The sequence below is a fragment of the Melanerpes formicivorus genome, unplaced genomic scaffold (assembly GCF_026170545.1).
Source record: "Melanerpes formicivorus ecotype bairdi unplaced genomic scaffold, bMelFor1.0.p_v2 SCAF_25, whole genome shotgun sequence".
In the NCBI taxonomy this organism is placed as follows: domain Eukaryota; kingdom Metazoa; phylum Chordata; class Aves; order Piciformes; family Picidae; genus Melanerpes; species Melanerpes formicivorus.
Window position 1 is genome coordinate 11,256,560 of NW_027142377.1, and position 27,779 is coordinate 11,284,338.

The 27,779-nt window shown below is 38.8% G+C and overlaps 1 protein-coding gene across 1 annotated transcript in view; it reads left to right on the forward strand.

Moving 5' to 3' along the window:
- The window catches only part of PSME4 (proteasome activator subunit 4), a 56,574-nt gene that overhangs the window by 4,905 nt on the left and 23,890 nt on the right, over nucleotides 1-27,779 (forward strand). The window contains exons 2-20 of the mRNA XM_068153326.1: nucleotides 2,505-2,645; nucleotides 3,182-3,298; nucleotides 7,863-7,907; nucleotides 8,451-8,600; nucleotides 9,712-9,775; nucleotides 11,609-11,683; nucleotides 12,165-12,287; nucleotides 12,738-12,830; nucleotides 13,702-13,967; nucleotides 15,458-15,644; nucleotides 16,219-16,308; nucleotides 17,930-17,994; nucleotides 18,091-18,241; nucleotides 19,036-19,134; nucleotides 19,481-19,550; nucleotides 19,980-20,047; nucleotides 20,580-20,795; nucleotides 22,756-22,913; nucleotides 23,260-23,355. Coding sequence (XP_068009427.1) covers nucleotides 2,505-2,645; nucleotides 3,182-3,298; nucleotides 7,863-7,907; nucleotides 8,451-8,600; nucleotides 9,712-9,775; nucleotides 11,609-11,683; nucleotides 12,165-12,287; nucleotides 12,738-12,830; nucleotides 13,702-13,967; nucleotides 15,458-15,644; nucleotides 16,219-16,308; nucleotides 17,930-17,994; nucleotides 18,091-18,241; nucleotides 19,036-19,134; nucleotides 19,481-19,550; nucleotides 19,980-20,047; nucleotides 20,580-20,795; nucleotides 22,756-22,913; nucleotides 23,260-23,355 — 2,274 coding nt within the window. The remainder of the gene's footprint in view (nucleotides 1-2,504; nucleotides 2,646-3,181; nucleotides 3,299-7,862; nucleotides 7,908-8,450; nucleotides 8,601-9,711; nucleotides 9,776-11,608; nucleotides 11,684-12,164; nucleotides 12,288-12,737; nucleotides 12,831-13,701; nucleotides 13,968-15,457; nucleotides 15,645-16,218; nucleotides 16,309-17,929; nucleotides 17,995-18,090; nucleotides 18,242-19,035; nucleotides 19,135-19,480; nucleotides 19,551-19,979; nucleotides 20,048-20,579; nucleotides 20,796-22,755; nucleotides 22,914-23,259; nucleotides 23,356-27,779) is intronic.

Genomic DNA, 27,779 nt, shown 5'->3' on the forward strand with positions numbered 1-27,779 from the left:
TAAAGGTTCAACTTCAGTTTAATACATGCTGTTCCTCAGTGAAGTAAGCCCTTAATGTTGCTCTGTATCTGGTGTATTCCTTCCCAGTTGTGTACTGCCATGAAAAGTAAAAACACTTTTGGAGGCAAGCTCCTTTAAAGTTTTGATCATTGCATCAAACATTGTCTTTTATTAAACAGTAAGTGAAGCCTGAGGGAAATGACTGAGGGAATTGATAGGCTTCTGTTGCTGGTCATGTCTCTCATGGTCATGTAAACTGCCTCTGATTTGCCTGCTCAGTCTAACAGGCTGTTTTCAAGGTAAAATGTGTGCTTTTCCTTTGAATGCCTGGAAGTAACTCTTCTCTATGCTTCTGAAATTTGTCTTGTCCTGATTATTACCCCATTTATCTTGAAAAAGCTTACAGATTTGACACTGGATTCTCACCATGCAGGGGATGGCCAGTATATGCTTTTAGAAGGTAAAATACTGCATTTAAAGTAAGTATGGTTTAGTTATGTACTGTTAGCCCTCACAAAATTGTGTCACCCACTCTATTTTTATTTTCAGTGAGGGTTCTTCTTGCATTTCCATTTTATGCATATGGAACATGTATGTGTTCAGCTGTTGATGGTGTTTCTGGCCAATCCAGATAGTTTAGGTTCCTGTGGTAGGAGTATGGATTATTTTGTATTTTGCTTGTTTCCTTCTTTATATAGAATAAGTGAAACACATTGAAATGAACATTTGTGAAATTACTGCCCATTACATATAAAAATCCCAGCTAAAAAAGGGAAGTGAAAAGAAGTGCTGTAGAATTGGTTGGGGTTATTTTGTTTGTTTCTTTTTCTGAAAACTGATGATTATCAGATTGTCAGAGACCTGCAGCTGTTCCAGTGTGTCTCAGGAAGAAGGTTGGAAAAAAATCATGTGAGGAAGGAGCAAGGGGTCTTGGTATGTGTGTATTTAATAACTCCTTTTGGCAGCTTTACTAGCTGTGGATGATCTGGAAAGGTCAGAGATCGTTTTGTTTTCAATTGAGGAACAGGGAAGTAGAAAACACTTGAGCAGTTGAGTCTGAGTCCTGTGTGCTCCTGTGTCACTGTGTGAAGTGTGATTCATACAAGTGTGTTTTATTTATAAAGGTACCTGAATTTTAGTTATCAAGTAGTCAGTTCTCTCACTGGTAGTTCTGTGAGAAATAAGTTTACAGAGGAGCTTTGAAGCATTTGAAACTGAAGCATGTAATATTTAACTGAACTCCTCAGTGTCGCAGGAGAGAAATGTGGAAACCAAATTTGGCAATCGGGACAGTTTCTTCTTTTTTCATTGTCAGGTCACTAACTACACTAATGGTTGTTCCTTGAAAATTACCTAGTACCTCTGGTACTGTCAAGTAGGAGTCCTTCAGAAGTGTTTCTTTCCTAATCTTTTCATGTGGTGGTTACTGTGTAGGATTCTGCAGTCTGTCCTGCCCTGCATACCAAATAAGCAGTGTGAGATCTGGCATTCTTCACAGAACGAGCCTTCATTCTCTACTGCTACATACTTAGTAAAAATCCAACCTCTTCTAAATCTTAAAAATAATGAATAGACTTCTCAAAACTTTGTTTTATGTGAGTTCATATGTTGTATGCTTTTATCTAACTGCTGCTTGGAGAGTAGCATATTGGTAAGGCTTCTTATGAATCTGTAGGAGCAGTAAGAAAAAGAAGTGTGTCCTTTCCAGGTGAGCATTATAGCTGTAAAATACTGCACTAGAACCTTATTGAAGTTTTGCTGCTGCATATTCTCTTTCAAGGCTTTAAACATATTCCTCTATTTAATCTAAACTTGGAAAGAGCAAACACTTCGTCCAGAGTTATTCCTAATGGGTCTACATTTTTTAAGATAGGAATATAAAGCCTAGGAGTGAGATGCACTGCCCTCAAACCTCAGTGGTTAAATCAGTTGCTCAGCTTTCCTGGGATTAGCAGATTTGGTATTTACATGATACTAATTTTTTTAATTAACTTCTGGATTGTGTCCTGTCTCCTCCCTCACCTTGCCCTGGGTGGAAGAGATAAGAGTATGACAAGGCTGCTTGTGGCAGTTGTGGTTTTGTGTTGTTAGTGTTGGTGGGTTTTGTTTATTTGTTTGATTGTGGTGGGGTGGTTTGGTGGTTTTTGTGCGTGTTGTGTTTTGGTTTGTTTGTTTGTTAGAGAGAAATAAATACATGGGGGTATGGAATTACTAAATTTAATGGCTGGTAGATTTTGAACTGAGGTGAAAGAACTTCTGGTTTTGTGGTATCTGGCATGAGCATGAAATTAGGGTATCTGTAGAATCTTATACTGTAAATTAGAGTAATTTATTTTCTATATGTAGTTAGTTCCAGTTTAAAACCTTCCTTTGCTGTGTACCTTCAGGTTCTTACTCTTTGGACTTGTGCACCAGGTTTTAGTTTCACTGAACAGCAAGTCAGATGGAGTCTCTCAAGTCTTAGATAAAACAAATATTGCTGACTCACCTTGTTTTGTTTGTAGGTACATCCGGTTATATGGGAGAAAATTCAGCCGAGAAGATCATGTGCTTTTCATCAAGCTGTTGTATGAGTTGGTAACAATTCCAAAACTGGAGATCAGCATGATGCAAGGGTTTGCACGTCTGTTGATAAACCTGTTGAAGTAAGTACAGATTTCTGCTGGTTGCAGAAACTTTCATCTCCTAAGTAGCTGATCACTTGCTTAATGTTATGTACGTTAATGGAATAGTTTGCTCTCTTACATGTTACTTCACTTAATCTCCCATGTTGATTAAAACATTCTTACTATACAAACACTTTGCCCCTTACAGAGCTTTGGGAGTATTAGTGAAACAATGTCAGTGTTTTTTTTCCTCCTGCTGGGGGAGGGAAACATTAACGGAGAGCCAAGTGTTAGGTCTCAAACAGGAAAAAGGTGAAGCCTTTCACAACTTAATAACGTTTATTTCACTTACTCAGATGTCTCCTAAAGGTTGTTAGAGCTTCTGTTGGTGCAGAAATGCTGTGTTTCACTTTCTTCTTGGCTGACCTTCCTGTAGTTTCTGCCAGTGTTGGAGATGTGTATAATTCAGAGCAATGATCTGGAGTATTCTGAGGGGCAGTGTGTTGATGTAGATTTTAAATCCTAAGGTGCTGATGGTTGGTTTGTTGTTTGTGGTGGTGTTTTTTATCCATTAGGAAAAAAGAGCTGCTTTCCAGGGATGATTTAGAGTTACCATGGAGACCCCTTTATGAAATGCTGGAAAGGATATTATACTCCAAAACAGAACATCTTGGATTAAATTGGTTTCCCAAGTAAGTTTGCATTTTAAAACATTTGATGTGTGAAGTAAGTAAGTACCTATTGTGCTTGGAAGCATTTGGAGGTTGGCTTTTAATATCTGGAATGTGATACACAGAAAATACTTCTTTTTCTTAAAATCTATTTTGGTAATTGCATGGAAGATTACTAAATCATGTGCATCCTCCTGTCTGAACTGTTTGCTGTGATGGTCCTCTCTTTATGAATGTGATGAATTTGTAAACATGCTGGAATGGGTCATCTTCAACTTATTTTAGGATGATAACCTGCATTTTAAGACATCTAGTGTTCACTTTATAATGATATTCAAGTAAAATGCCTACTGTTTTGTTTGACAATGCAATAAGGCTTCATGAAAAAACTATAATGGTACTGTTCTTAAATATATGCACTGTAATTATTTGCAGTATCTGTAATCTGAGTCTAAGCTAGTGTGCACACAAAGTGAAGTACCTTCTATGGAAAACACACACCCCATGTATTCAGGGTGCTGATACAATACTGGTAAATAAAAGAGTTGTAGCAATCTTGTACTGATTTTCAAAAATGAGAACTTTGTTTCCTTGGCTTGCTTTCTGTTGCCAGCTACTTCCCATCTGTCACATTTCCAAAGTGTCAGTTTTCCTAATCATTCTGATTAGAGAAGGTCCTGCTCTATGAATTACAGATTATAAAGGATATTACATGAATATCATTATGGATAATTTAATTTGCTTTAAAAAACAATATACGTTGAAGTACTACCACTGAGTCCTTACTGTGTGAAAGATTCTAATGCTGCTAAATGGTGTGAACAGAAAGTATATGTAGCCTTGTAACTCAGCTACAGAACAGTTCAAGCTGAATTTTGCTCATGGCTGCACAGCTGGAGAAAATACTTTTGAACTAAATTGTGTTATTTTGCTAATTGAAGCTATTGCTTGTAAGTGAAAATCCAGAAGAGCAGAGCCTTTTTTGGTGTATTTTTGTGCACATGCCCTTAAGTACTGAAACTGCATTACTCTGCTCTGAGGATTGTTGTCTGGTCTCTGCATTTACTGTGTGGGAAACTCACATAGTGGGGAGGGAACTTTGCCAGGAGGGAAAGGAATGTTAAGCTGGGAGAGGAGATCAGTTGTGATGGTCTGTGTGAAGCTGTGTTAGGTATCAGATGCTCCATCCTAATATGCAGTGCGATTTGTTCTCATATGGTGCTTATTATTCTTTTTGTAGCGTCAATTTTGAGGGGTATCTCTGGAAGTCAAGAGATACTTTTCAAACTGATTGCTGTGCTTTATAGCTGTTAATGTTAACTCTTGTTTTAACTTTTTGTTTTTTTTTACATTCAGTTCATATCGACCAGGCTTGTCTTCACCTAAAACATTTGTGCTTAATGTATTACATAGGTGGTAAGAATGACTTTTTGTTCTGTTCAGCTCTGGCCGATGTGTAATCTTCTGCATGTTCTGTTAGATTGTAACACTTGTCACACAGGTGTAATTTTCTGCATAAATAGTTGTCCTGGAAAACCAGTGTTAACATGACACCACTGTTGATGAGAATGTCGCACTGTATGTAAACTATTCTAATTGGGGAACAAGGTAGCCAGTGTGAAGTGGCTGATAAAGTGGCTATATGCTAACTTATTTAACCAGCATAGATAAATCAAGGGTCAAAGGAGGTAAATTTTACATGGGAGTAATTGCTGTGTCTGCATATGGGCAAAATCAGTATCATAGTATCTGGGATTTTTGGTGTAGCAATGCATGTTACCCAGTAAACATACCTTACTATTAAGAACGATGAAATCATGGAAAGTGCTTTAGCAGTGAGGTAATAGGTTCTGGAAAATACACCCAGCAGCAGCCTTGTAGCTGTGCAGTGTGAAAGAGTTCCTGTGTCAGAGAAGTGTGACTTTTTGCAGTGAAAATTTAGTCAGAAATTTTGGTTTATGTATTGTTTTGGAAAACTGGTGGAGTAGAAGTAGAATTGCAGCGTGTTTTGCTTTGGATTTGTTTCAGTTTTTGCTTTTTAGGAAGAAAAGTTTAGTTCTACTAAGCCAGTGAGAGATTGATACTGGGCTCACTGTAGTTACTAGTTCAGTAATAGTTTGAGACTATAGCTTCTTGCTCTTTTCATTGTCTTAATTGAAGCTCTTGTAGTGCAGTGTCCACTGCAGGGCCGGGAATTCACTTAAGGCCTGAATCTGTCCTGAAAAAAATGAAAATTGTGCTTTTATTGCTTTTTGATAGTGTAAAAGTCAACAGTGTCAGTTTATACCTTCTTCCAACTAAAATGTATTTTTCTCTGGAAATGCAGGGTTCAAAAGCTCCCAGATTTGCAAATCAGTATGGCCAGACCTTTCTAGAAGAGGAGGAGAATCTTGTAGTACCAAAATGACTAGCAAGATAGGAATTGATAGTATTGTTGTGGGTGACTTCAAATATCCATATGTCAATATATAATAATAGTAATCAGCTAATAATACTTAAGGAGGAACTGAAAGCTAAGAAAACAGAAGGGGATGAGAAATTCTCTGTTACCTTGTGTAATATGCCGTGGGAAACCTTCCAGTGTAAGTGGCTTCATAATCTCTCATTCACAAAGGTTTTAATACTGTATCCAAATGGTCAGCACTAAATACCTGAGTAAGGGCAATTTTGAATAACTCTGCAGTAGTGAGTATGTAGAAAGTTCAATGAAAAGTGAAAGAAAAGCCACTACTAGAAAGCTTGAGAGTTGTTTCCAAGCAGTAGCAAAACCAGTAACCAGCAGTTTCTTATTCTCCCTGGCTTAATTGTTCTGCTCTTTACTAAATGATAGTCCCCCAAAAAGGAATGATACAAGATTTCTTCAGTAGTTGGTCTGTAGTTTAACTGTCTTAAGTGGCAAAGTCCTTATGTACAAAATTGCTGGTGTGTTTTTCTTTTCAGCTTCTGTTTTAAGTTTGTAATCAAAAAAACAAGAGGGGATGTCCCTTTCAATCTTTCTCCTTTGCTTTCTTCCATGACCACATGCTGAGATCTGACTGAAAACTCAAGAATCATCAATATTTCTTAAAATTCCTCTGTGCTTCAGGTTCCCCTTAGCAATAGTTTCAGTGGAGTGTGTTAATGTGCAGATAGATTATTTTGTTGTTGTTCGTTTTGTGACATTTTTCCATGTTAATATTTAATGCTCCTAAGGAATGTTGCTGGCTCGCGCAGTATTTATGTACTTTCAGGACAACTGTGATCCGTTTCCTAACTCTTTTGAGGGTAACACTCATTTTAACCCAGAATCTCTATGAGCTGATTGCAGAGTTGGATCATATTTTTGTTTAGTGGATGGTTAGCCATTCCTCTTCATATTTTTTGAAGCTGTCAGCTCAGATTTTTTCCTTCTAGGAGAGGTCATGGATTAACTTTGTCATTGTGGTGTAAAATGTATATAATTTCGCTTCTTGGAGCCCTGCTTGAACTGAAGTAGTGGTATGAGGGCTGGGTGGGGGTTTTGCTGGCTTGCAGTGGATGTTGAGGTGTTGATGAGAAATGGCAATTTACTCATTTGTATTTCTCCTGTCTTGTGTGGGATCAGTTTCTGTGCAGGACTAAGAGAGAGTGTGTGTGCATGCTCGGTATTTGTGCGACACAAAATTAATTGACCTGAATTGGTCTTTGGTAGAACTCTGAAGATGATATATTTGCATCATCTTTGATCAAAACAGCATTCCTGTATGCTAGTTTTTGTTGCTGAACTAAAAGGATGCAGTTTTTCTATTAAGAATACACAAAGTACAATTAAAAGATGTAGGAATCTTCTCTGCCAGAACTTTTTTCCCCTTCAGGAAATGTGTTTTGGTGATAGCATAATTTAGTCTTGAGCTTATCTTGTACGAAACGGAAGATACCAAGAACGTGATCGCTTACTACCTTTATGGTTTCACTGATCTCCTTCTTCCCCCTCCCTTTCATTCTTTGAGTTTATACTGAAGTCTTTCTAAAGGGGTTTGATGGCATCCTGTGACAACTCCTGTTAAAATGATTTCTCAGGTTTTCTTGCTGTGGATGAAAAAGCTTTTAAATTGTGAGGGAAGCTAATGAAATAACCATTGATTTGCAGATAGTGCACTTCTGTCTCTTAGAACCACCGGACAAAAGCCAAACCCAGATTGTAAAGGACAGATACAGTGTTGGAAGGCTAATAATAACTTTCTGAAGTTGCCTGTGTTTTTATTACAAATACTTACAAAGTCCCATTTTTTTGCGTGTGTTCCCAGTTTCCCTGATAAGTTGCCTTGCACTGCTGGTTGTTGATTGAGTAGGGTATTACTTACAGGAAATTAAAATTATTCTTCACTGCAATGCACTAAAGAATTTGGTGATACATGAAAGATACAACCAGGAGTTCAGTAGAGCAATCTTAATTTCTATGATTAGGTCTCTGTAGAAGGCAATTAGCTACTGCATGTTCACAGGAGACGTCTAATTGCATCAACGTTATCTTAAGCTCTTGAGGAAAAAATCAGCGAGTGTTTGTTTTACGTTGTCATCGAAACTTGGTAATATGCTCTCCCTAATATTTTCTTTCATGTTTCAGCTCTGTAGAAAGTGTTCTGAAAACACTGGTGAAGAGCTGCAGACCGTAAGTGTTTGTTGTGGCTTTACTTGTTGGATGTTGCTATCTTATTGCTAGATAAGGCCACTATTGCTTTTACTCCCTTGTGTGGTTACATTCAGTGAGAGTGTGTGCTTGAACCAGTCTTGTTCTCTCTGCTGAACAACCACCTCTGGTCATAGTGTAAGATACTGCAAAGATGTGGAGACTTGTTCTTTTATTTACTCTTTGTATGGCCATTTGTGTGTAATAGGAATAGTCATTTGAGTTTTGACCAGCCTTTACATTGAAATGGCTTCACATGGTTCAGAATCTTCTCTGGTTCAACAAGACAAGAATCGCCTTACATTTGTGGTCTTAAAAGGATGCACCATGATACCCTTGACCTTACCTCTGTGTTTTGTGAAAGCTGAGCGGAGTTGAGGGCTGCCTGCCTGTTGCCTCTGTGAACATAGTCATAGTGTAAAACTAAGATTTATGACAAATTAGTTGACAGTTTTAAACTTGTTTAAAGAAGACCTAAGCCTTACAGCCAAGCCTTTGTATATTCAATAATCTCCATGTTTCCAGGTATTTTCCAGAAGATGCCACTGTAGAGATGCTAAATGAATGGAGGCCTTTAATGTGTCCATTTGATGTGACAATGCAGAAGGCTATTACCTACTTTGAACTGTTTCTACCTACTACCCTTCCTCCTGAGCTTCACCAAAAAGGGTTCAAGTAAGTATAAGTCTGTATTGGAAGTGCAAGCAGTTACCTTTTAGAGGAAGACTTGTGGTCACCAACAAAATGAATGGTGGATTTTAACAGTGGCTTTGGAAGGAGTTCAAGATAGAAATTGTCAGCGTTCTTTTGTAACAGTAACCTGGGGGAATCAGGTGTAAAGCACAGTAAACAGCAGCAAAGCAAACAAAATGGAATTAAAGGTACTTCAATTCTAAAGGGATAGTCTCCCAAGTAAAAACCATTAGCAATAGCACAGCTTTGAGTCCTACCTTCTGTTTAATTTGGTGGCTTCTGAACCTTCAAGTAGGTTGAATTATAGCTGTTACTATAAATGAGGGATTGTGAGATAGAGGCCTTCCATTCACTCTCAAGATGTGGAAATGTGAGACAGTTGGAAGACTACTGTAGGAAGTGAGTTGGAGAATTTGAGGAGGAACATTTGCGTGACAGAATAGTTTCTGGCTCGTATTTAAGGTAGAACTTTGTTGAACTTGGAAAATACCCCTTTGTTTAGTACATGTAAAGGTTGAGGTTAAAATTGTATTTGTGCTATAGGGTTATTAAAAACTTGAAGGAAAGGAGTGAATCTACCTTATAAAGGTGATTGAAGTGAGGAACTTGTGTGGAGGGTTTCCATCCTTGGCTTGAGGTGAATTCCGAATCAGTGCTTGTGACATTTGTGCCTGAGTCAACAGGGACAAATTTTAGATTTAAAGGTAGAGGGAAATGAAATGTGACTTCTTTTCTTTTGGTTTGCCTGTGTGGGATGGAAATATGTAATGAAATGGTAAAGTTGAAGTGGGTAAGGAAACTCTTGGTGAAACACTTGTGTGAAAGGGAGAGATCTGAAAAGAATTAGAGGAGAAGAGGTAAAAGAAGCAAGGACTGAAACTCAGGATCTCAGGAGGGTGTAGGGAACATGCTGTGGGAAGAAAGCAATACAGGCACGATGTTGATCCCTGTTCTTGTTGAAGGAGCTGAGGGGCCAGTGAGTTTGTGTGACCCATCTGGTAAAGTAAGAGTTAAGTATACAGTGAGAGAGAAATATGGCGTGAAGGAGCTGCTTTCACAACATTACATCTGTTCTGATTCTCTTCTCTTGCAGGCTTTGGTTTGATGAATTTATAGGCCTTTGGGTGTCAGTTCAAAATCTTCCCCAGTGGGAAGGGGTAAGTATTTACTTTTCACCTACACTAAGAGAAATCTATTTAAATATCCCTACCCTGCACTTTCAAGGCAAGGAAGTCAAACAGTGATATAATTCCCCCCCTCCCCCCCTTCAACTAGTACAAGAGAGTTTTAATGCAAGCAGTTACTGGCTTCCCTTGTGCTGGGTGATCATTGCCTGAGCTAGCCATTTATCATCTTTGCTTTCCAACCTTGAGAATGCTGGCATTTCCCAGACTGCCTGCCTGTGCTTACAAGGATGCAAAGAGCTATTGTGTTTACTATAAACTGTAATTCCCTGCAGCCCCATATTTTGTATCTTAGCACTTCTTTCTTGATCGTTTATTTTGAGTAGCAATATTTGGTCCTGACTACAATGAGATGGTCTCATCTTTATTTTAGATACAGTAAAGAACTTGTACTTCCCTTGGCCAAAATACCACTGGGCTATATCTTTTGAAGAAAACAGTCTTAACAACACCCCTAGCAGCTTAGGTGCTGTAGTTGTCAGCTGACCTATGCCTTGGCTTTACTGCAGTGAAACTTGACATGTGACCAGATTTTTTCCACACTCAGTATGCACATAAGCTCCTTGACCATCTGCTTCCTTTCTACTAATCTCTTGAATATGCACAAGGAGGACATGCCACTGTCTTTGGAGAAAGCTGATTTCCATACTACCATTGAATGCTACCTCTGTAGCACATCCCATCTCTGGGAATGTCTTTGTAAAAAGGCTTATACGTAGGTCTTTCTGGTTTGAGTTACCTTTCATCACAAATAGAGACGGTAGTCTTTGTTCCAGCAGTTGGCAGTTGTTCAGGTTGGAACAGGGATGATTGTCAAAGTTTTATTTGAGATTGTCTGTAGGCAATTTTGAACTTTTCTGATGGCTATCCAAAAAATCACAGTTCTCTGCTCCTTCTGACAGGAAGATGACAGCCTGCATTCTGATACCAGGATTTGGTTTGCTTCCATCAGTCTAACAAATAGCCATCAACACACTTGCACAAACTGTCTCTGATGTCTTTGCACTCTTCCCTTGTATTCTGACAGTTTGCTCGGAAGGATTAAGCACTTTGAATTTTTCCCCATAAATTCACTTCTTGTTTCTTTTGCTGTCTTGCCCAGTTCTTGTTCATTTCATCTAACTTAGATGCAGATAACTAGGCATATGGATTCTGACTCTGCAGTCCAATTTATGCCTCTGTATGCTGCAAGCTTTCTCTCAGCTTGCTTTGGCAGGAGTTAAACTTGCTGTTTGAAGGGGAGCTATAAAATCTCTGCTGTGTGGAAGCTGTTACAAGAGGTAAAATAAATTCTAAGCTGCTCAAAAGGGGAAAAGGTCTTTCTTGGCTATAGCTAGGGCCTTTGACATCATATAGTTTGAGTCTAAGTTTGTTCATCTGCTGTTCTTCAGAGCTGTTCTAACAGTAAACATTTGCGAATTAGAATGTACTCTGCCTTTCATGTTAATTCACAAAGTGTGGAAAAGAGAAGGTGTGAGTATACCTTCTAACAGTTTTTTTAGTACTTCTTTACAAAACTCTAAAAAGAGGAGTGTATATTCAGAGAGGGGTGTATGTTCTGAGGGCCTGCCTTTTCCATATCTTGGATTATAATGATCTGCTTTAAGTACTCGGACAGGTAAGGAATTGTCCTCCTGAAGGTGGGAATTATGGTATGGATAGTTTCTGAAAGGGTGAAATCTCCTTTTACAAGTGCTTTAAGTGCCACAGTAGCTTTTATCTTGTTTCTGTAGATTAAGGGTTTTGTGCATCTTCTACAATAAATATATCCCAGTGAATATTTCTTTCTTTTATGGTTGTTTGCAGCATCTCGTAAATCTTCTTGCTCGCTTGGCCACTGACAACATCGGGTACATAGACTGGGATCCATATGTCCCAAAGGTAATACTTCCTGTTTTATGAAATACTTTGAGATAAGTCTTCAGTGTCACTACACTGAGAATAATTCATATACCCAGTATGGGCCTTACACTGCAGTGGCTCAGATATTTTATATAGGTGAATTAAGTTGAAGATTTAAGTTTAACTTGGAAAGTTTGAGCTATCCTTTTGTAACAGACAGCCCTGGCAGGTGTTTCTGTTACCACCTGACTCTAACCCAAAGCAACAACATAATGTGCTGTCTCATTCTGTAACTTAATCCCATGTTCCTGGGCTTTACTGACATTCCTTTGATAAAGAGTGTGTGTGACCTTTTGAATCTTTCAGCTCGTGGTTTTAAAGATGTTCATAGCGGTCACAGTGCTTAAAAAAACTTGCAACCACAGATCACTTTTTCATTAGAAAATTCATTTATGCCACGTTTATGGCATTCATTTATGCCAATGTTTCTTTTGTTGTTTGTTTGGTTTTGATTTTTCAGATTTTTACCAGAATTTTGAGGAGTTTAAATCTTCCAGTGGGAAGCAATCAGGTTGTAGTTCCAAGGTTCTTAACAACCGCTTATGAAGTAGGACATGTGGTAATGTGGATCACAGCCATGATGGTTAGTAACTTACTCATCAAGTGAATGCAAAGCTTTAAGTATGTATTTAAAAGAAAATCTGTTTATTTTACTGTATAAATGGGGGTTTATGCTCTATTTTGCCCAAGCTTTGTTTGAGGTTGCAGTGTTTCGCTGTCCATATGCAATGTTGACAGAAAAGTTTATTTCACAGCTGCTGTTTCTGGTATTTTAGACATGAACAGCTACAAGTTCTACTTTGTATGCACACTTTGGACCTCCTGAACAATTAGTCAGACTCTTTAGGGTGAACTTCATTAGATCAGACAGAGGACTTAGTGCTGAGCTGAGAGTGGGGAAGGGAGGAGATTTGCAGATGTGATTTGAGGTATTGCTGTGGTAACAGTGTTCCTTTGTACCTTGTACTACTGTTATCTGTTCATTGTAACACATTCCATGTAATAATTCTGTGTTTTATTGGGTGTTTCACAGGGTGGACCAAGTAAACTAGTGCAGAAGCACTTGTCTGGGTTGTTCAATAGCATTGCCTCTTTTTACCATCCGTCAAATAACGGGCGCTGGCTGGTGAGTGTTTTGCATATCAAGACAACTTGCAATTTCAGCAAACCTGTCAAATCAGACTTGTCAATAGGTGTACTGTGTGCTCCAACAGCCAAGCTGTTGTATAATATGTTGACACTTTAATTTTGAAGATGTGTGTTTTTACTGTCATTCAAATCATACTTCTATTCTGATGTCAGGACCATTTCCAAACATTTAACCCAAGTGCTGTTTAGAAGTGCAAAATTAGACATCTACTTCATACGTACCTAGGATGGGCAGCACTTTAAAGGAGGATAATACACAGTAGCAGTATTACCTGTGTGACATAGGCTTTGTATCACTGACTTGATGCCTCTAGGTTAGCAATATCTAATTTTGATTAACCAAAGCAAAACCATTCAAAGCATATATCTAGTTTGAAGCATAACTTTTTAATGATGTAGCTGATGGAGTCTTTTGCTAGAGAAGGTGAGACTCTCTTTGTGATAGCTGGTAGAAACTAGAGATTAAAATGGCAAGGCTGGTAGAAGTAGTGCCAAAGGAGCTGACTTAGTCTAGTGTAGGATGTTTGCTCACGTGTGGTTGCAGAGGGCTCTTTCAAAGGTGTCCTGGTTACTGGTAAGTAATCTTGATTCATGACTATATCCTTTGTATTTACTTTTTGCCTGATTTTTTCAAACTCACAAGGTGTAGGGCTGGTAGGTAAATTCTTAATATTCTGGGGACTGAAGGTTAATAACAGATTGTGGACATTGTATGTTAGAGCTCTTCTGAGTTTTATTGCATTTGTGTAATTTCAGTATACTGGCTTGTTAGCTGCCTGTTGTACATTTAGTGGCTCAGATTCTTCCACTGCCAAGTAACTGAATGGTGTTTCTTGTCTATTCAACAGGCCAAACTGATGAAACTACTTCAAAGGTTGCCCAGCAGTGTTGTCAGAAGGCTGCACCGTGAGCGCTATAAGAAAGCAACTTGGTTAACTCCTGTGCCTGATAGTCATAAACTTACTGATCAGGATGTTACTGACTTTGTAGAATGCATTATTCAACCTGTTCTTCTGGCTATGTTTAGCAAAATTGGAAGCCTGGAGGCTGCTCAAGCCCTGCAGAACCTTGCACTAATGCGTCCTGAATTAGTAATTCCACCTGTGCTTGAGAAGTAAGTTCCACAGATACATTGCAGCCTCCCAGTTCCCTTCCCAACAAATATGCAAAGTAGTCATATTAAATTATGAGCTATTTCCTTGCTGAGGGTGCATGCTTGCAGTGTGTGAAGCTGCTAATACACCCCCTGAGCATCCACCTGAGCCAGGATAGGACCCAAGGGAGGATTTGGGGGTTTATTTTAAATTTGTTTAGTTTGCTTTACACACCTGGTAAATGGAATAGTTTAGGGAGCTGTTCATAGCTTGTGTGATCCAGGGTAGTGCTTAGATGGTGTGCATTTCTGTTAGCAGTTTGTTACCAGCAAGTGAGTGGGGCAGTTGAAAAACCAACTTTGTACCCTGTGTTCAGGAGCCACCTTCTGCCTTCTCACTGTGTTTCAGTTGAGCCAAATAGGAATGGTGATGATGCATCATTTTTATATTTCTGCTTTGTGTCAGTGTGTTACAGTTTGTTTAAAATGATTGTCATTGCATCTGACTTACTAAGCAAATCATTATAGTAGTGCCCATGTAAAATATTTTGTACTATTACTAAAGCCTTGCTGCCTGAAATGCCAAAAGAGAGGTATAACTCCTTCCTGCCCCAAGGGAAAGCTTTCTTCCTGGTCCCTGTCCATGTTCCCCTTCTATGTAGTCTTTTGTACTTTGTGTTGTAAAAAGAGCAGAAAAATGAGGTTTGTCTGGAAGAGCCCTTCCTCAGTCCCATACCTTACTGCCTCAGCTCTTTGTGAAAGCTCCTTAAATCTGTTTCTACCTGAAAACATTTCAAGCAGAATAGTTCTAAGGACAGCAATGGATGCCTGTGTTGGACATGCCTGCTTTTTGTGCTTTGAGAGCAGACTGAATGCTGGCTTGCTAGTTTGACCTATCCCTGGTATGATTGCCGTGGCTGCAGCTCCAAGTTCATTTTGTTGAGCCCGTGTAGATCCTTTGGATGATGGAGGGCAGGGCCTACACTATGACTCTTGTTTGAACTGTAGCTTGTTGGTAGCAGGAAGCGTTACACAGTTTGCTTAGAAGTACCTAGTGCAGAAATAGGTTCAAAAATCACAGGAACAACAGTTTTTAATGAAGAAGGTAAGGAATTTAATGTAATCTTCAGTAACATATCCCTTAACTATTTAGAAGCAATTAAGACAAGTTTTCATGCTCGCTACAAGAGCCTTACACTTAAGTACACAGCTTACGTGAGCTTACGGTTCAAACACTAAAATCATAGATTTGTATCTAGGAGCTTGTGCAGTTATTAATTCCTGTGCTGCACCTGCTAACAAATAATCCTGAATTTGTTGTGAATAGGGCTTATTGAATGGAAGGAACATTTTCTAACAGAACTATGTTAAGTCCATTGATTAATAGGAGGTTTTGTTGCAGACATTTATTACCCTTTCTGTATAAATTAACGTCTGCAGTCCACTTTTGTTTTCTCTGAAGACTTTAGAAATACTGTTGTTCCTAATATGACTGCTTTTAAACCTTTTAGAACATATCCTGCACTTGAGACCTTGACAGAACCTCACCAGCTCACAGCTACTTTAAGCTGCGTAATTGGAGTAGCTCGGAGTCTGGTGTCTGGGGGGAAGTGGTTTCCTGAAGGTCCAACACACATGCTACCTCTCCTGATGAGAGCATTGCCTGGGGTGGATCCGAATGACTTCAGCAAGTGTATGGTGAGCATGTAAATCTTTCCCCCCACCCCAGAATATAGGCAACTCCTTTGCTCTGAAAGCTGCTTTTGTATTTGTACAAAAGAATAACTCACGTTGCCAGAAGTTCTTAGCCTGATTTTTGTTCCTGCACAATTTTATTTGTAAAACGTTCTAGCTTCTGACTTACAATAACACTTTTGGCTTATCAGACAGCGCCAAGTGAATCTGTAGCACCAGATTGTCATAAGCATTGTTGTGGCTACGTGGGCAGCTCCGAAAAACAGATAAAATAGATGTTCTAAAGCTGCTAACAAATATTCCTAATCTCGTAAGATCTTTACGAAGAGCTTTATCACTCATTTTGCATTAAATTAGGTCCTAAAAGAGCACATCAGGAATTATTCTTAACTGGCTATTCAGACAGTGCAAACATCATAAGGCTTTTGCAATTCCAAAGATAAAAAGTGTGTTACTTCACTCGAAAAAAGTGAAGGGTTTTTTTGCACAGTTCTGACAAGTTTTATATATGAAATCAGTAATAGAATGTGTAGAGTGCAGTTCCACTTACTAAAGAGCTCTTTGCAACTCTCAACAGATTACATTCCAGTTCATTGCAACATTTTCTACTTTGGTGCCTTTAGTAGATTGTTCATCTGTATTGCAAGAAAGAGATGATCTTTCAGAGGTAAGAGTGGTGTGCAGTTACAAAACCAAAACTGTAACCTGATTTTCAATCTGCAGTAACTTCTAGTAATTTGCATTAACAAAAATGAAGGTGTGGATCGTGTTTGCTTTTGGTCAGCGTGCAGTTTGGCCAGGTATTGCTGCTTAGTCATAGGATGTTGTGGAGACCATGTGAAATTCAAACAGTTGAATATTTTTATGTCAAAATTATAGTGCAATTTCACCTTTAGCTTGCCCTGCTTAGTGGAGGAGGTTAGGCAACATGGTATCCAGAGGTCCCTTGCCATCTGAATTTTGAGTCTAATAAAATATCAGGTTTGTTACTGTTTAATTTTTAAAGCTTCCTGTCACTGTGAAGCTTTAAGGTGGTAATGAAATACAAAACATTCCAGAGGACTGCAGTGTTGCTAGAAGATATATATATATACACACACATCATTTCTAGTTGACAATTAGTCCAGCTTAGGGCAAAGTAGAAGGGAACTAATTTTGATTCTTTCAGACACTCTGGAAGAAATTTGGTCTCTTCTTTTGGAAAACTTCATCTATGTTAAAACAACCACAAAACTAAAATAACCCAAGCTCCAAAACTCTTTGTATTTATTTATTAATTTACACCCCTAAGTTTTCAGGCCTGTTTTCTTCCCATGGGAAACTATTTCAAAACACTCCTCTTTCAAGTCTTCTGTAGTCATGCTTGTCTTTTGTGATCAAGATTCTGTTGCTTTGTCTGCAGGTGCTTGTTAATATCTTCAAATCCAGAGATAGTAGCAGCATTGGACAGTGAGCCACCCTCTTCTGTGTTTTATCCTGTGCTGCCTCTTTATTATTAGACATGGTCACCTTGACTGTCTGCTGCTTTGGAGCGTTGTTCATATTTGTCTCTAATTTCATAGCTCCTTACACTCCATTTCTCCAGCATTTGTCTGGTACTTCGGCCTTGTCCACATAGCAAAAAAGTAGAAGAGAGAATGGGAAATAGTTGTTCTGTTTCTTTGTTTATTACTAGGCTTTTGATTCACCTTTTGATACAGCAATTGAAGCACAGATAGTGAAGCTGTATGTGGCATCCTACAAATGAAGCACCCACTGTGGTAGCTGCAACAGTCATGTGAAATGTCTTATCCACTACTAAAAGAGGCCTTGTATATCAGAGAATAGCTTGTAGCTACAGATTGCACAGATTCTGAACGCTTAGCAGCTGGAAGAAGGTTGATTTCTTTGCCCCAGATCTGCAGCACTCAAAAATTAACAGAGGAGTTTGTATGCTGAATGTTTAACCATGTCAGCAGGGCTGAGTCTGCCACCACAGTTAGGACCTGGTGAGCTCCTGCTGGCAAGCAGGATCAGTAGTAAGGCCAAAGGTTGTATCCATGGCGGCAGACCTGATTTCAACCTGAGAAATTATTTGGCTAGACGTGAAGGTCAGGAAACTTGGTAGGACACTAAGGAAAATGTGAGAATTGCTTTTAGTGTACTGTGCAAACTTGGATGGGAAATTCACTGTAGTATCCATCACTTAAAAACTGTTTTTGTAGTTAATAAAGTAAATGGAGTTTATAGTTAATGTTTTCTGAAGAAAAGACAACCTTTTGTGCTTCTTTTGCATCGGAAAACTGTAGGTGGAAAGAGAACTGTGCTCTGCAACTGCTGAATTTGAGGATTTTGTACTACAGTTTATGGACAGGTAAGTAAGCTAAGGGGAGGTGAAAGTTTGGTATGAAGAACTTCATAAATTTTTAAAGTTCCACTTACTAAAATTGTGCTTTTTCTGTTTATGTAGATGCTTTGGACTTATAGAGAGCAGCACACTAGAACAAACCAGGGAGGAGACTGAAACTGAGAAAATGACTCATCTAGAGAGTCTAGTGGAACTGGGTCTCTCTTCCACTTTCAGTACAATCCTTACACAGTGCTCGAAGGATATCTTTAAGGTACCTAGAACATGGGCTTTCCACCTGACTTCAAGAGACTTAACTTTCTGTTGTGAATGACTGATGCATTCAGATTCTTCTTTCCATTATGCTGCTGTTGTGAACTGTAATGCTTAACTGAGGAAAAGGCTCAGGGTAGTGGGGGAGTTTAGGATCTCATGTCAGCTTGCTTTGCAATTTTGAGGTACACATATAAAGAGCACTTAGGTTCTTGATGCACCATTAGGAGAAATCATTCTGGCAGCTGATTTTTATCTATTTACTGCTTTAGCCTCTGATTGGTTTTTGATGTATTCTGATGGTAATGCTGACCTACCCAGCTCCAAGCTCTTATTTTCTCTCCCTCTCCCAATTTTTCAGCTGGGGGAAAAAAAAACTGTTCAGGCTTCAGCTATGTGGCTGGTGAGATCAGAAAAATTACCTGGCTTGAAGTAACTGGGGAGGGGTGGGTGTGGAGAATCTGTGTTTTTACATGGGTAGATTCTGTCCTTGCAGGCCGAGTTAAAACATGTTAAGCTATTCACATTACACTATGTGTATATTTGGAGATGCTGGGGTTTGTACATCTTGAACCATTACACTGGACAGTTTGGTATGGTTTTTGTCTGGAATCCTTTGGTTAATGTAATGCTTTCCTCTGTGTTTTTAAAACAGAAAACAGTGACCACGATTCATGTTAAAAATGAGAATCAGAACAGAGATGCTGCCTGCTGTGTAACATCAAACATTTTGTGATGCCTAGTTTTTGGTTTTTTAAAAAAAAGTGACTTCCATCTTTTTTTCCTCCTTTCTAGGTTGCTTTGGAGAAGGTTTTTAACTTTGCTATTTCAAATATATTTGAGACGAGAGTTGCTGGCCGGATGGTTGCTGATATGTGCCGAGCTGCAGTAAAAGTGAGAGAAACCCCCCAGTCCTGCTACTCTGTTTTATGCCATATCTTTATGTTTTCTTGTAAATACAGGTGCTTCTTAATACTATGTCTTCGAAAATTAGATACTTGGATATAGCAATATTTGAAGAGGTTAATTCAGAGAGTATTTTCTTGTATTAATGTTAAATTTAGGCTTTATTGAGTGAGTAAAATTATGAAGTCAGGCTGACTGTAGGTTGAATTGGAATTGAGATAATATATTTTTCCTTCCTTCTTACTCATGTTGTTAGAAGAGTTTTATCAATGCATGGACTGAGTTCCATAAGGCATTTGTATTTACACTGAGCTATTTATGGTGCTGTTTCTAGTGCCGTCCTGAGGAATCCTTGAAGCTGTTTGTACCACACTGCTGCAATGTTATAACTCACCTCACAGTCAGTAAGTGTTGTATGCTTCAATTTGGGTCAACTTTTATTGAACATCAAAACAATACTTAAAACTTCTCTGTGTTTTCCCCAACTTCATTTCAGCAATGGAAAATTGATTGTCTGGTGTTTTGTCTAAAACAATCTCAGCAAACAGCTGCTTATGTGTAATTTTAAGTCAGAAAGCCACCAAGCTGCAGGATCATCCTTTAGTAAAAGTGTGGCCATTTAAAATCTCTGCAGGCATTCTTGTTTTTCAAAGCATTCAAGATACTGAATTGGCTAAAGTAACTTCCATCTGGATGTGGATGCAGTATGAATTGGAAGATGGTAATAGGAGGGCTGGATGTAAACTTTTGGGAAGCAGACATCTTGTTTATGACTTGTTGGAAAAACTTGACTGCAGTATTGTTACAGCAGTGCTTATCACTTGTTCCTCTAGATGATGATGTATTACATGATGAAGAACTAGATAAGGAGCTACTTTGGAATCTTCAGCTTTTGTCAGAGGTATCACAAAGAATGTCCTTCCCATGCATGTGTATCAGTAAATCCTGTTTGATGCTCCTTAAAGAAGACAAAATAAACTTCTCCCATTAAAGCAAAGTAAACGTTGTATGAATGACATGATCTTGACTTTTCTTATCTGACTTCAAATGGGCCATAAGTGGCTGCTGTTTGAAGAATATAAACCCACAGTGTGTATGTGGAATAAACTAAAAGTGTTTATTGTAATTATTGAGGGATAGGTAGAAGAGGGATCAGTGCAGGGGAAAATGTAAGTTATTTTTGGTAAAACTAGATCTTTTAATCTAAAATACAATTATTGCTAGAAAATGTTGAAGAGCATCAAGAAGCAATGTATGTCATGGTTGTTACGTGCTACTTTTCCAGCAGCAGAAGTGAGAAGTGCAAGTTAAGTCCTTAATTTGAAATCAGTCTGATGTACAGAATGAATTCTGGTACAGGCTCAGTTGGGTGCTGTAATCCTCTAGAACACAGTCAGTTATGTTTATATTTGCAATGTTTGTCTTTCTATTAGATCACTCGAGTGGATGGAAAGAAGTTGCTGCCATACAGGGAGCAGCTTGGGAAGATACTGCAGCGAACCCTACACTTAACCTGTAAGCAGGGTTACATTCTGTCTTGTAACCTACTGCACCATCTTCTTCGTTCTGCTACACTTATCTACCCCACAGAGTACTGCAGTGTGCCAGGTGGCTTTGACAAGCCTCTTTCTGAATACTTTCCTATCAAGGCAAGGATTTTCATTTATTTAGGATAAGAGGATTTGACTATTTTAAAAAAACAATTATATAATGTATTATTTTGGGTTTGTTTTGAGATTTCTGAATATAGGTAGCAACAATGGAAAGTGTAATTGAAAGATACTTTGGGCTTTGAAATGTATAGGAAATTACAAGTTACTTAAAATAATATTGATAGCCAGCATTCCTTTTTTTTGGCTATTGTTTTGTGTAGGTTAGTAGTGTGATAGAGTATTTTATGGTGTGTTTTACAATGATTGCATGATCACAATAAGAGAATACAAACCAAGAGTGCCTGCTCATTTTTATCTTGTCATACATGATGTATTTAATTGGGATTCAGCTGTCATGAAGTGCAGAGGTACAAACAGTTCAGTTTCAAGTTCACCTGGAGAAATTTGCTGTTCACTTTAACATGAATATCCAGTCATAGGAAGCGTTGTTGCACTGTGACAAACTTAGTCTTTCATCTGCTTTGGTGGACAAGAGCTGCAGCCTGTCCTTGTACCTCTTCATATAAATGTGATTATCAAATAGAACAAATAACAATGAGTATATGGCAAAATGAGTACCACAATGCAAAACAACTGCAGGAAAGGAGCTGTGGTATTTTACAGGTAGGCAGAATAGCAAAAAATGACTCTGCACTAAGCTTGAGACAGAATAAAAGTGAAGTGGCAATATAAAATTACTGGGATGGTCAAAAGTAGTATGTTAGTCTACTGTTAAGAATTGGAGAGCGATTTATCAGTATGGCAGATGAAGAGTGAATACCAAATTGTGTATTCCTGAGAAGTGTTCTTTAACTTTACAACTGCATGGAATCCAATGTTTGTTTGCTGAAACCCAGTACAGTTTTATAAACTGATGACAGCACCCAGTTGGGCCAGGTTGTTAAACAAAACAATCTTAGTGCTGCAATACAGAACTGGACTTACTATTTTAAATTGTTCCTCTGAAACTGAGACATAGTCACAATACCTGACCGTTCTGTACACCACTGGCTACTTCAGAAAGTGCATATCATGTCTTAGAGTCACAGAATGGCTTGTCGGCTCTTCATTGCCATCAACAGCTTATGTTTGCCACTTCCATACTTTCTACCCTGTCTCAGTATGAATCTGCAGTTTTGTCACTTTGTTAGGTAATACTGACCAAGAACACTCACAGTGAATGTGTTGGTGTGGTTCATACTTCTGTCCTGTCAGGTCAGTTAGGCATTGTAAGAACACACGGTGAAGGTTTGAAATGCTAAACTAACATGTGAAACTGAACAAACCTGGGAAGTGGAAAATGAAAGCTAAAGGCCTGTAAATGGATATAGTTCTAAACATGGACTTCTATTTGAATATAAATTAGTAATAAATACTGACTTTTACATACTCAAGTGGTGTTAATGTTATAGCAGGTGTAAGCAATTTGTAAGGCAAAATATAAAACCCTTGTGTTTGTTACAGGATGACCCAGCTTCAGATGGAAATATTAACTTAAAATGAAGCTTTTTTTTTCTATGTTCAAAATGAAAGCACCAAGTTCCTGATTGCAGTTGAAAACTGGAAAGAATTATTATTAAATGGACTAGCTTATTTCTTTTCTAAAGGAGTGTCAGTAGGCTGAGTTGTACTTAAGACTATCTCTGATTTTTTACTCAGACAAAGGAATAATGAAGTTTATATTTCAATTAGATCAGTATAGTTCTTTTCCTTTTGGTCCTTTCAGGTTTGTGTGTCCTTCCAGGTACATGTAGGCAGTATAGTAAGTTTGGGGTTTCTCTTTTGGTTTATGTTCTTAATGTGCTTGTTTTTTTCCCCCTGAAATTGTCAGAATAGCTGCTTCATAGCAGTAACTAGTTCATGTGTTGGGTTATTTTAGTACTACAGAGTGCTATGTTTTTCTAAAAGGCAGTTTCTTCGTAGTTTGCTTAATAAGAAATACCTGTCTTTACTACAGGACTGGGGTAAACCAGGTGACTTGTGGAATTTGGACATTCAGTGGCATGTTCCTTCTTCTGAGGAAATAGACTTTGCTTTTTGTTTGCTGGATACTTTCCTTCAGCCTGAACTTGCCAAACTAGAGCAGCATGCAACTGGAAAACTAGAAATGTCCAGGTTAGTAGTAATATGTAATACTAAGAGGGGGACTTCATGTACTCACATCTGTTTTAAGCCAGTATTGCCAGTCACACTGGCACTAGAAAAATTAAGGGGTGAAACACTGCAGTGGCAGTGTTAAAACTGAGGAAGTGATGCAGTCAGTGGTGTAACAAGTAAGGATGGAGGCAAGAATGCCATTGCCCAGTCATGTTAAATTCTGTTAGTGTGATACCATGGCTTTTTAAGGATAGTTTCCTAAGCACAAGATAGCTTTGATAAAACTTCCTAACAAAGGTTCTGATTTGTATGTTTTCCAAGCACTTATCAGCTAAGTAATGAAGTTTGTTTGTTTTTCTTCAAGAGATGATGTGCAGCAGTGTCTTGCTATAGTACATAACTGCTTGATTGGTTCTGGGAACGTTCTGCCTCCTCTAAAAGGAGAAAGGGTAGCTCATCTGTAAGTAAAATTTATTTTCCTATACAAATGTTCTTAGCAATTATATTAATTCCTACTGGGTTTGAATGTTTTGGTATTGCTGTTATTACCCAACTTCTAGTGACTGTTGTTAAGCAACTCTCATTGGTATAAAGATCTTTGAAATAGTGACTTACAGAAACACTAGAATGCTTAAAACATTCTGGGGCTTTTGTCCAAGACTGAAAATGTTTTTAAAAGGTAGGTTTCAGCACTGCATTGCTAATGCTACTTAATAAAAAGGAAACAGAGGCTAAATATTTGTGTGTCTCCCCTCCTGTGAAAGAAGCCTTCAAACCATAGTGCATGCCCTCTTCACTAATATTCCCGTCACCCTGAACATGAACTTTCTGAATTTGTTGCTGATCATCTTCTTACATTAAAATAGGAAATAAGTCCTGTGTGAATTCTGAAACTCCTGTCAATAATGTAGCAGGGCCTGGCTGCTGGTGCCAGCATACAGTAAAGCTCTAGCAAAAATACTTCAGTGAACTTCCATTTTTGAGATGACAACTTTCTGCTGCATTCCAGTAGCTCAGGCTTTAAACAAGGCTATTGTAATAGTCAGGATTGCTGCTTTGGCTCTGACTTCTTTGAGCAAGTATGCTGAAATATGAATGTTAGAGGTGATTATGACTTAGATCACAGTATTGATCACAGTGAGAGTTTCAGTTAAACTTATGGCCAGGCTGGATTTGGTGTCTGCAAAGTTGCTGAGATTGTTTTTGCCTGCACTCCACCTACTGAAAGTGCCAAGGAACAGTGATAGAGTCTCAAGCCTATTCCTTCAGTGTCTAGCATCTGTGAGATAGTATGGCAAGAGAGGCTCTGGAGTGTGTTAGAATATTTGTTAAGCTGGGGAGCTCTGCAGAGACCACCTTTTTCCATGGCTAAGTAAAAAATGCAAGGAAATAATCAGCACAGGGCTGTCAGGTTCATTATGACTCGCTGTACCAGCAATGTGCTGTTGGTCTGGTATTGGGAAACCATGGGACTGTCTCTTGCATTGCTGCTTGATTGAATCTGAGTCCTGCTCTGGTGTCTGTTAGGCAAGCAAACTCTAGATGGAATTCATATGGCTCATGGGTTCAAGGTATCTTCTGTTTTATGGGCTTCTTCTATGTAAGCAAGGGTGACATAAGGAAATTGTTCCAAGAGCCAAGATTCCTCTTCAGTGCCTGACCTGACTCCTTCCTTTCCCAAATAAGAACTGGAATATTTGTGATGAGGGAGATAGCTTTTGAGTTCAAGAGCATCATGAAATGGCTTCCTATGAATACTTTTTTCTGCCTCCTATGTTCATAAAATTGTATCTAATTTGATTCAAAAGACATTAAGTTGCTGTTGAGATGGAAAAATAGTTTGATGCTAGTTGTTGTATTGTGAGTTCCTGGGGTATGTTTTTGTAAAATAGCAGTTCGTGTTCCCAAGCCTGCTCCCATTGTCTGCAGGGGAATGCACCTCAAGCACTCAGTTGTGAAACCAAAAGGCTTTTCTGGAAAGTAGCAGTTGGTTACCCAGAACACCCTTAATTAAAGTAATGTGTACTGACAGCACCACTGACAGTGGTGGTGATATCCACTCTCTAAAATCTCAGGATAGGAATATTTTTGACTGCAGATGTTGGTAAATGGCTCCAGACAGTTAAGCTTAAAAAACAATTCCATGGGTAAACTTCTACAACAAACTGGGAGATGAGATTTCTTGTTGAAGACAGGTAATGAGTGTTCTTCTGTGATCCTTCAGCCTTCTCACTGAATGAAAGGAAATCCACATAGGTGGGGGAGTGCTTGGAGCGATGTAATTTGAACCTTGGCAAAGATGTATGCGGGGAGAATGGACTTCAAATGTGTGTGTAGCAGTGTGACAAACTAGGTCTGATCATTCACTCAGTTCTGAGAACTGCCTGCAGGCTGCCTCTGACACCAAGATGCTTTTTGCCCCTGAACACATGGGGTTTATTTTCCTGTGTGACGTGTGAAAACTACACAAATATTTGCAGGCCTTGCTTGGGGGTCTTTTGCAGTCTTGCTTGGGTGGCAGGCAGGGGAAGGCAATGGCAAGAATAAAGGAGAACATCTGCTTTCCTCATTAAGTCTGTGAGACCATTGTGCCTGATGTGATCCTTGAATTAAGTGACTTGGTCATAACAATGATTAGTACAAAGATGACATGACTGAGGGAGAAAGTAGGGTTTTTTTGCTTAAGTGACAGGGGAAAATAATCATGACAATTACATATTGACTGTGTTACAGGTCTCATAATCTGGCCAAATGTTTATCTTATTTTTGGTTGTCATAATTGCCCTGTGTTGTTGCATAAAATTCCTGTGTGGGGTTGTTTTGCATGGATAACTTGGAAATCGCAGGCAGAGAATATATCAAAAGTCATGAGCACTGTTTTGGGAGATGAAAATGAATGGAGCTGGATTGACATTTGAAACCTTTCTGCTTTAAAATAAACTGCAGCAGTGAACACATGAGACCCATTTCCACTAACATGGTAACCGTTTGCTGCTTGGTGTTTTGTTGTGATAATTCTTTTGAAGTTAGTGCTGCAGCAGGAAAGTAAGAGCAGTTGCAAATGTAAGGGCTGTTCACTAGCAAGGAGAAGACTGCATTTTACTGCAGTAGTGCTTTTAACCCAGGATTCTGGTTTGTTTGTTTGTAGATTCTTTACTACCATTTGTCAGCATAATTTTATGGAAATGATGTTCAACACTTGCACTGTTCACTTAGGAAAGCCTCTCATCTTGAAAAGTTCAGGGGGGAAGTCACTTGGTCCATTTCTGTAGACTTTTACAGGTGGTGTGTTTTTCTCAAGCACCTGAGAATACCAAATAATTTCAAAAAATTCTTCCTGGTTTTATCTTTTCATTACTGAAAAGTGGTACCTTTAGTACAGAAACCATCACTGTTACATTGAACACTTGAGTAAGCTCGTGGTACCCAAAAGGATACACTCTGGTTGTGTGCACATGCGCCAGCTCTGCAGGCACATCAGTGTAACTGTTGTGAAGGGCTTGAAGACTGATTTCCTTCTTCAGTGGACTTGAGCATAAATGGTGTAGGTTTTGTAATGCTCCAACTGTTTTGGATCCTGAGCAGTTCTTAGGCTCAGTTTGTGAATTATCTTCCTTTTTTTTTTTCCCTTCCCACTTGTGGGAGTAAAATTCTCCTGTGTGTTTCACATGAATGACAAATAGCTTAGATCCTTCTGCAAATCCCACAGGAGCTCATGCTATTTGAAATACTTAATGTTACTGTGACTGTTTCATACGTGAATGAGTGTTTAGGGAGAAGGTGGGCACCAGTAGAAATTGTGCATGGTCCATCCACAAATAAACTGCATAACCGCAACCTGGCAGAGCTGAAATAACTTGTAATAAATGTCTCTTGGTGACTTTTTCAGCCTGTAAGTAGCAAGGAATTTAAACACCATCTTTTTTGGAGGATGAATGAATTCTCTTCTAAAGTGCCATACCTAACAAGTGAATGGAAAACTATTTCTTGACTCAAATAGTGTGTATTTATATAATTATTCCACATAGTGTCCTTCTTTAGTAGAGATGCCATTGATTTCAGGTGCATTCGGGCAGTAGTCATGAGGCAAAGGGAAAAAGGAGTTGCAACTGTCAGAGATTGTGAAGAGCATCCGTTGTGCCAGCAGTAGCTTTCTGTGGCTGAATTAAGGAGGTCAGAGCTGTGATAAATTACCCTATCATAGCTGGGGGAAAAAATGAATACACTGTCTTTTCTGCCCCTGCAGAAACAGTGCAATAGTTGCTCTAGCACATGAGATATTTGCAAATACACTTAATGCTTCTGTGCACACAGCCTGCCCTTCAGGGGCTGCTGTAACTGTGGTATCTTTGTTGTTCTGATACAGTGACTCTAAGGGTGTGCAGATGAAGATTCTTTCAAATGCAGACAGTACAAAGCTCTCTCAGAGCTGAGAAATCTTTTACTGATGTTGAGCTGAGTTGTCCTTTGCTTTCTTTCCTTGCACCTTACCTACCAGTGAAGTAATACTAAGCAGCTCATTTTGGGAAACAAAAATAGGAGAAGTTTTGGTTTCGGTTTTTTTTGTCTCCCTGTTAAATTCAGTGTGGTTAGTTAGAATGTAGTATTGCTCTGCTCTTGCCACAAGATGCAGGAACTCCCTGAAGGTGTTGAGGCTACTGTTCAAGACTAAGACTACCGCTTTTAAATGTGTAAGGATGTGATACGGCATGCTGAGGGGGCAGGGCTAGCTAACCTCTCTTGGCATCTCCAGGAAACTTCCCAGCTCTGCTGGGGGAGCTGCACACAGGAAAGGAAACAGTTACTCCTCCACGGTGAGTAACCCTGTTTTCTTCTTGTTCACCTTCTGACTGTTGTCTCTTAATTTCTTATGTCAAAAGATGC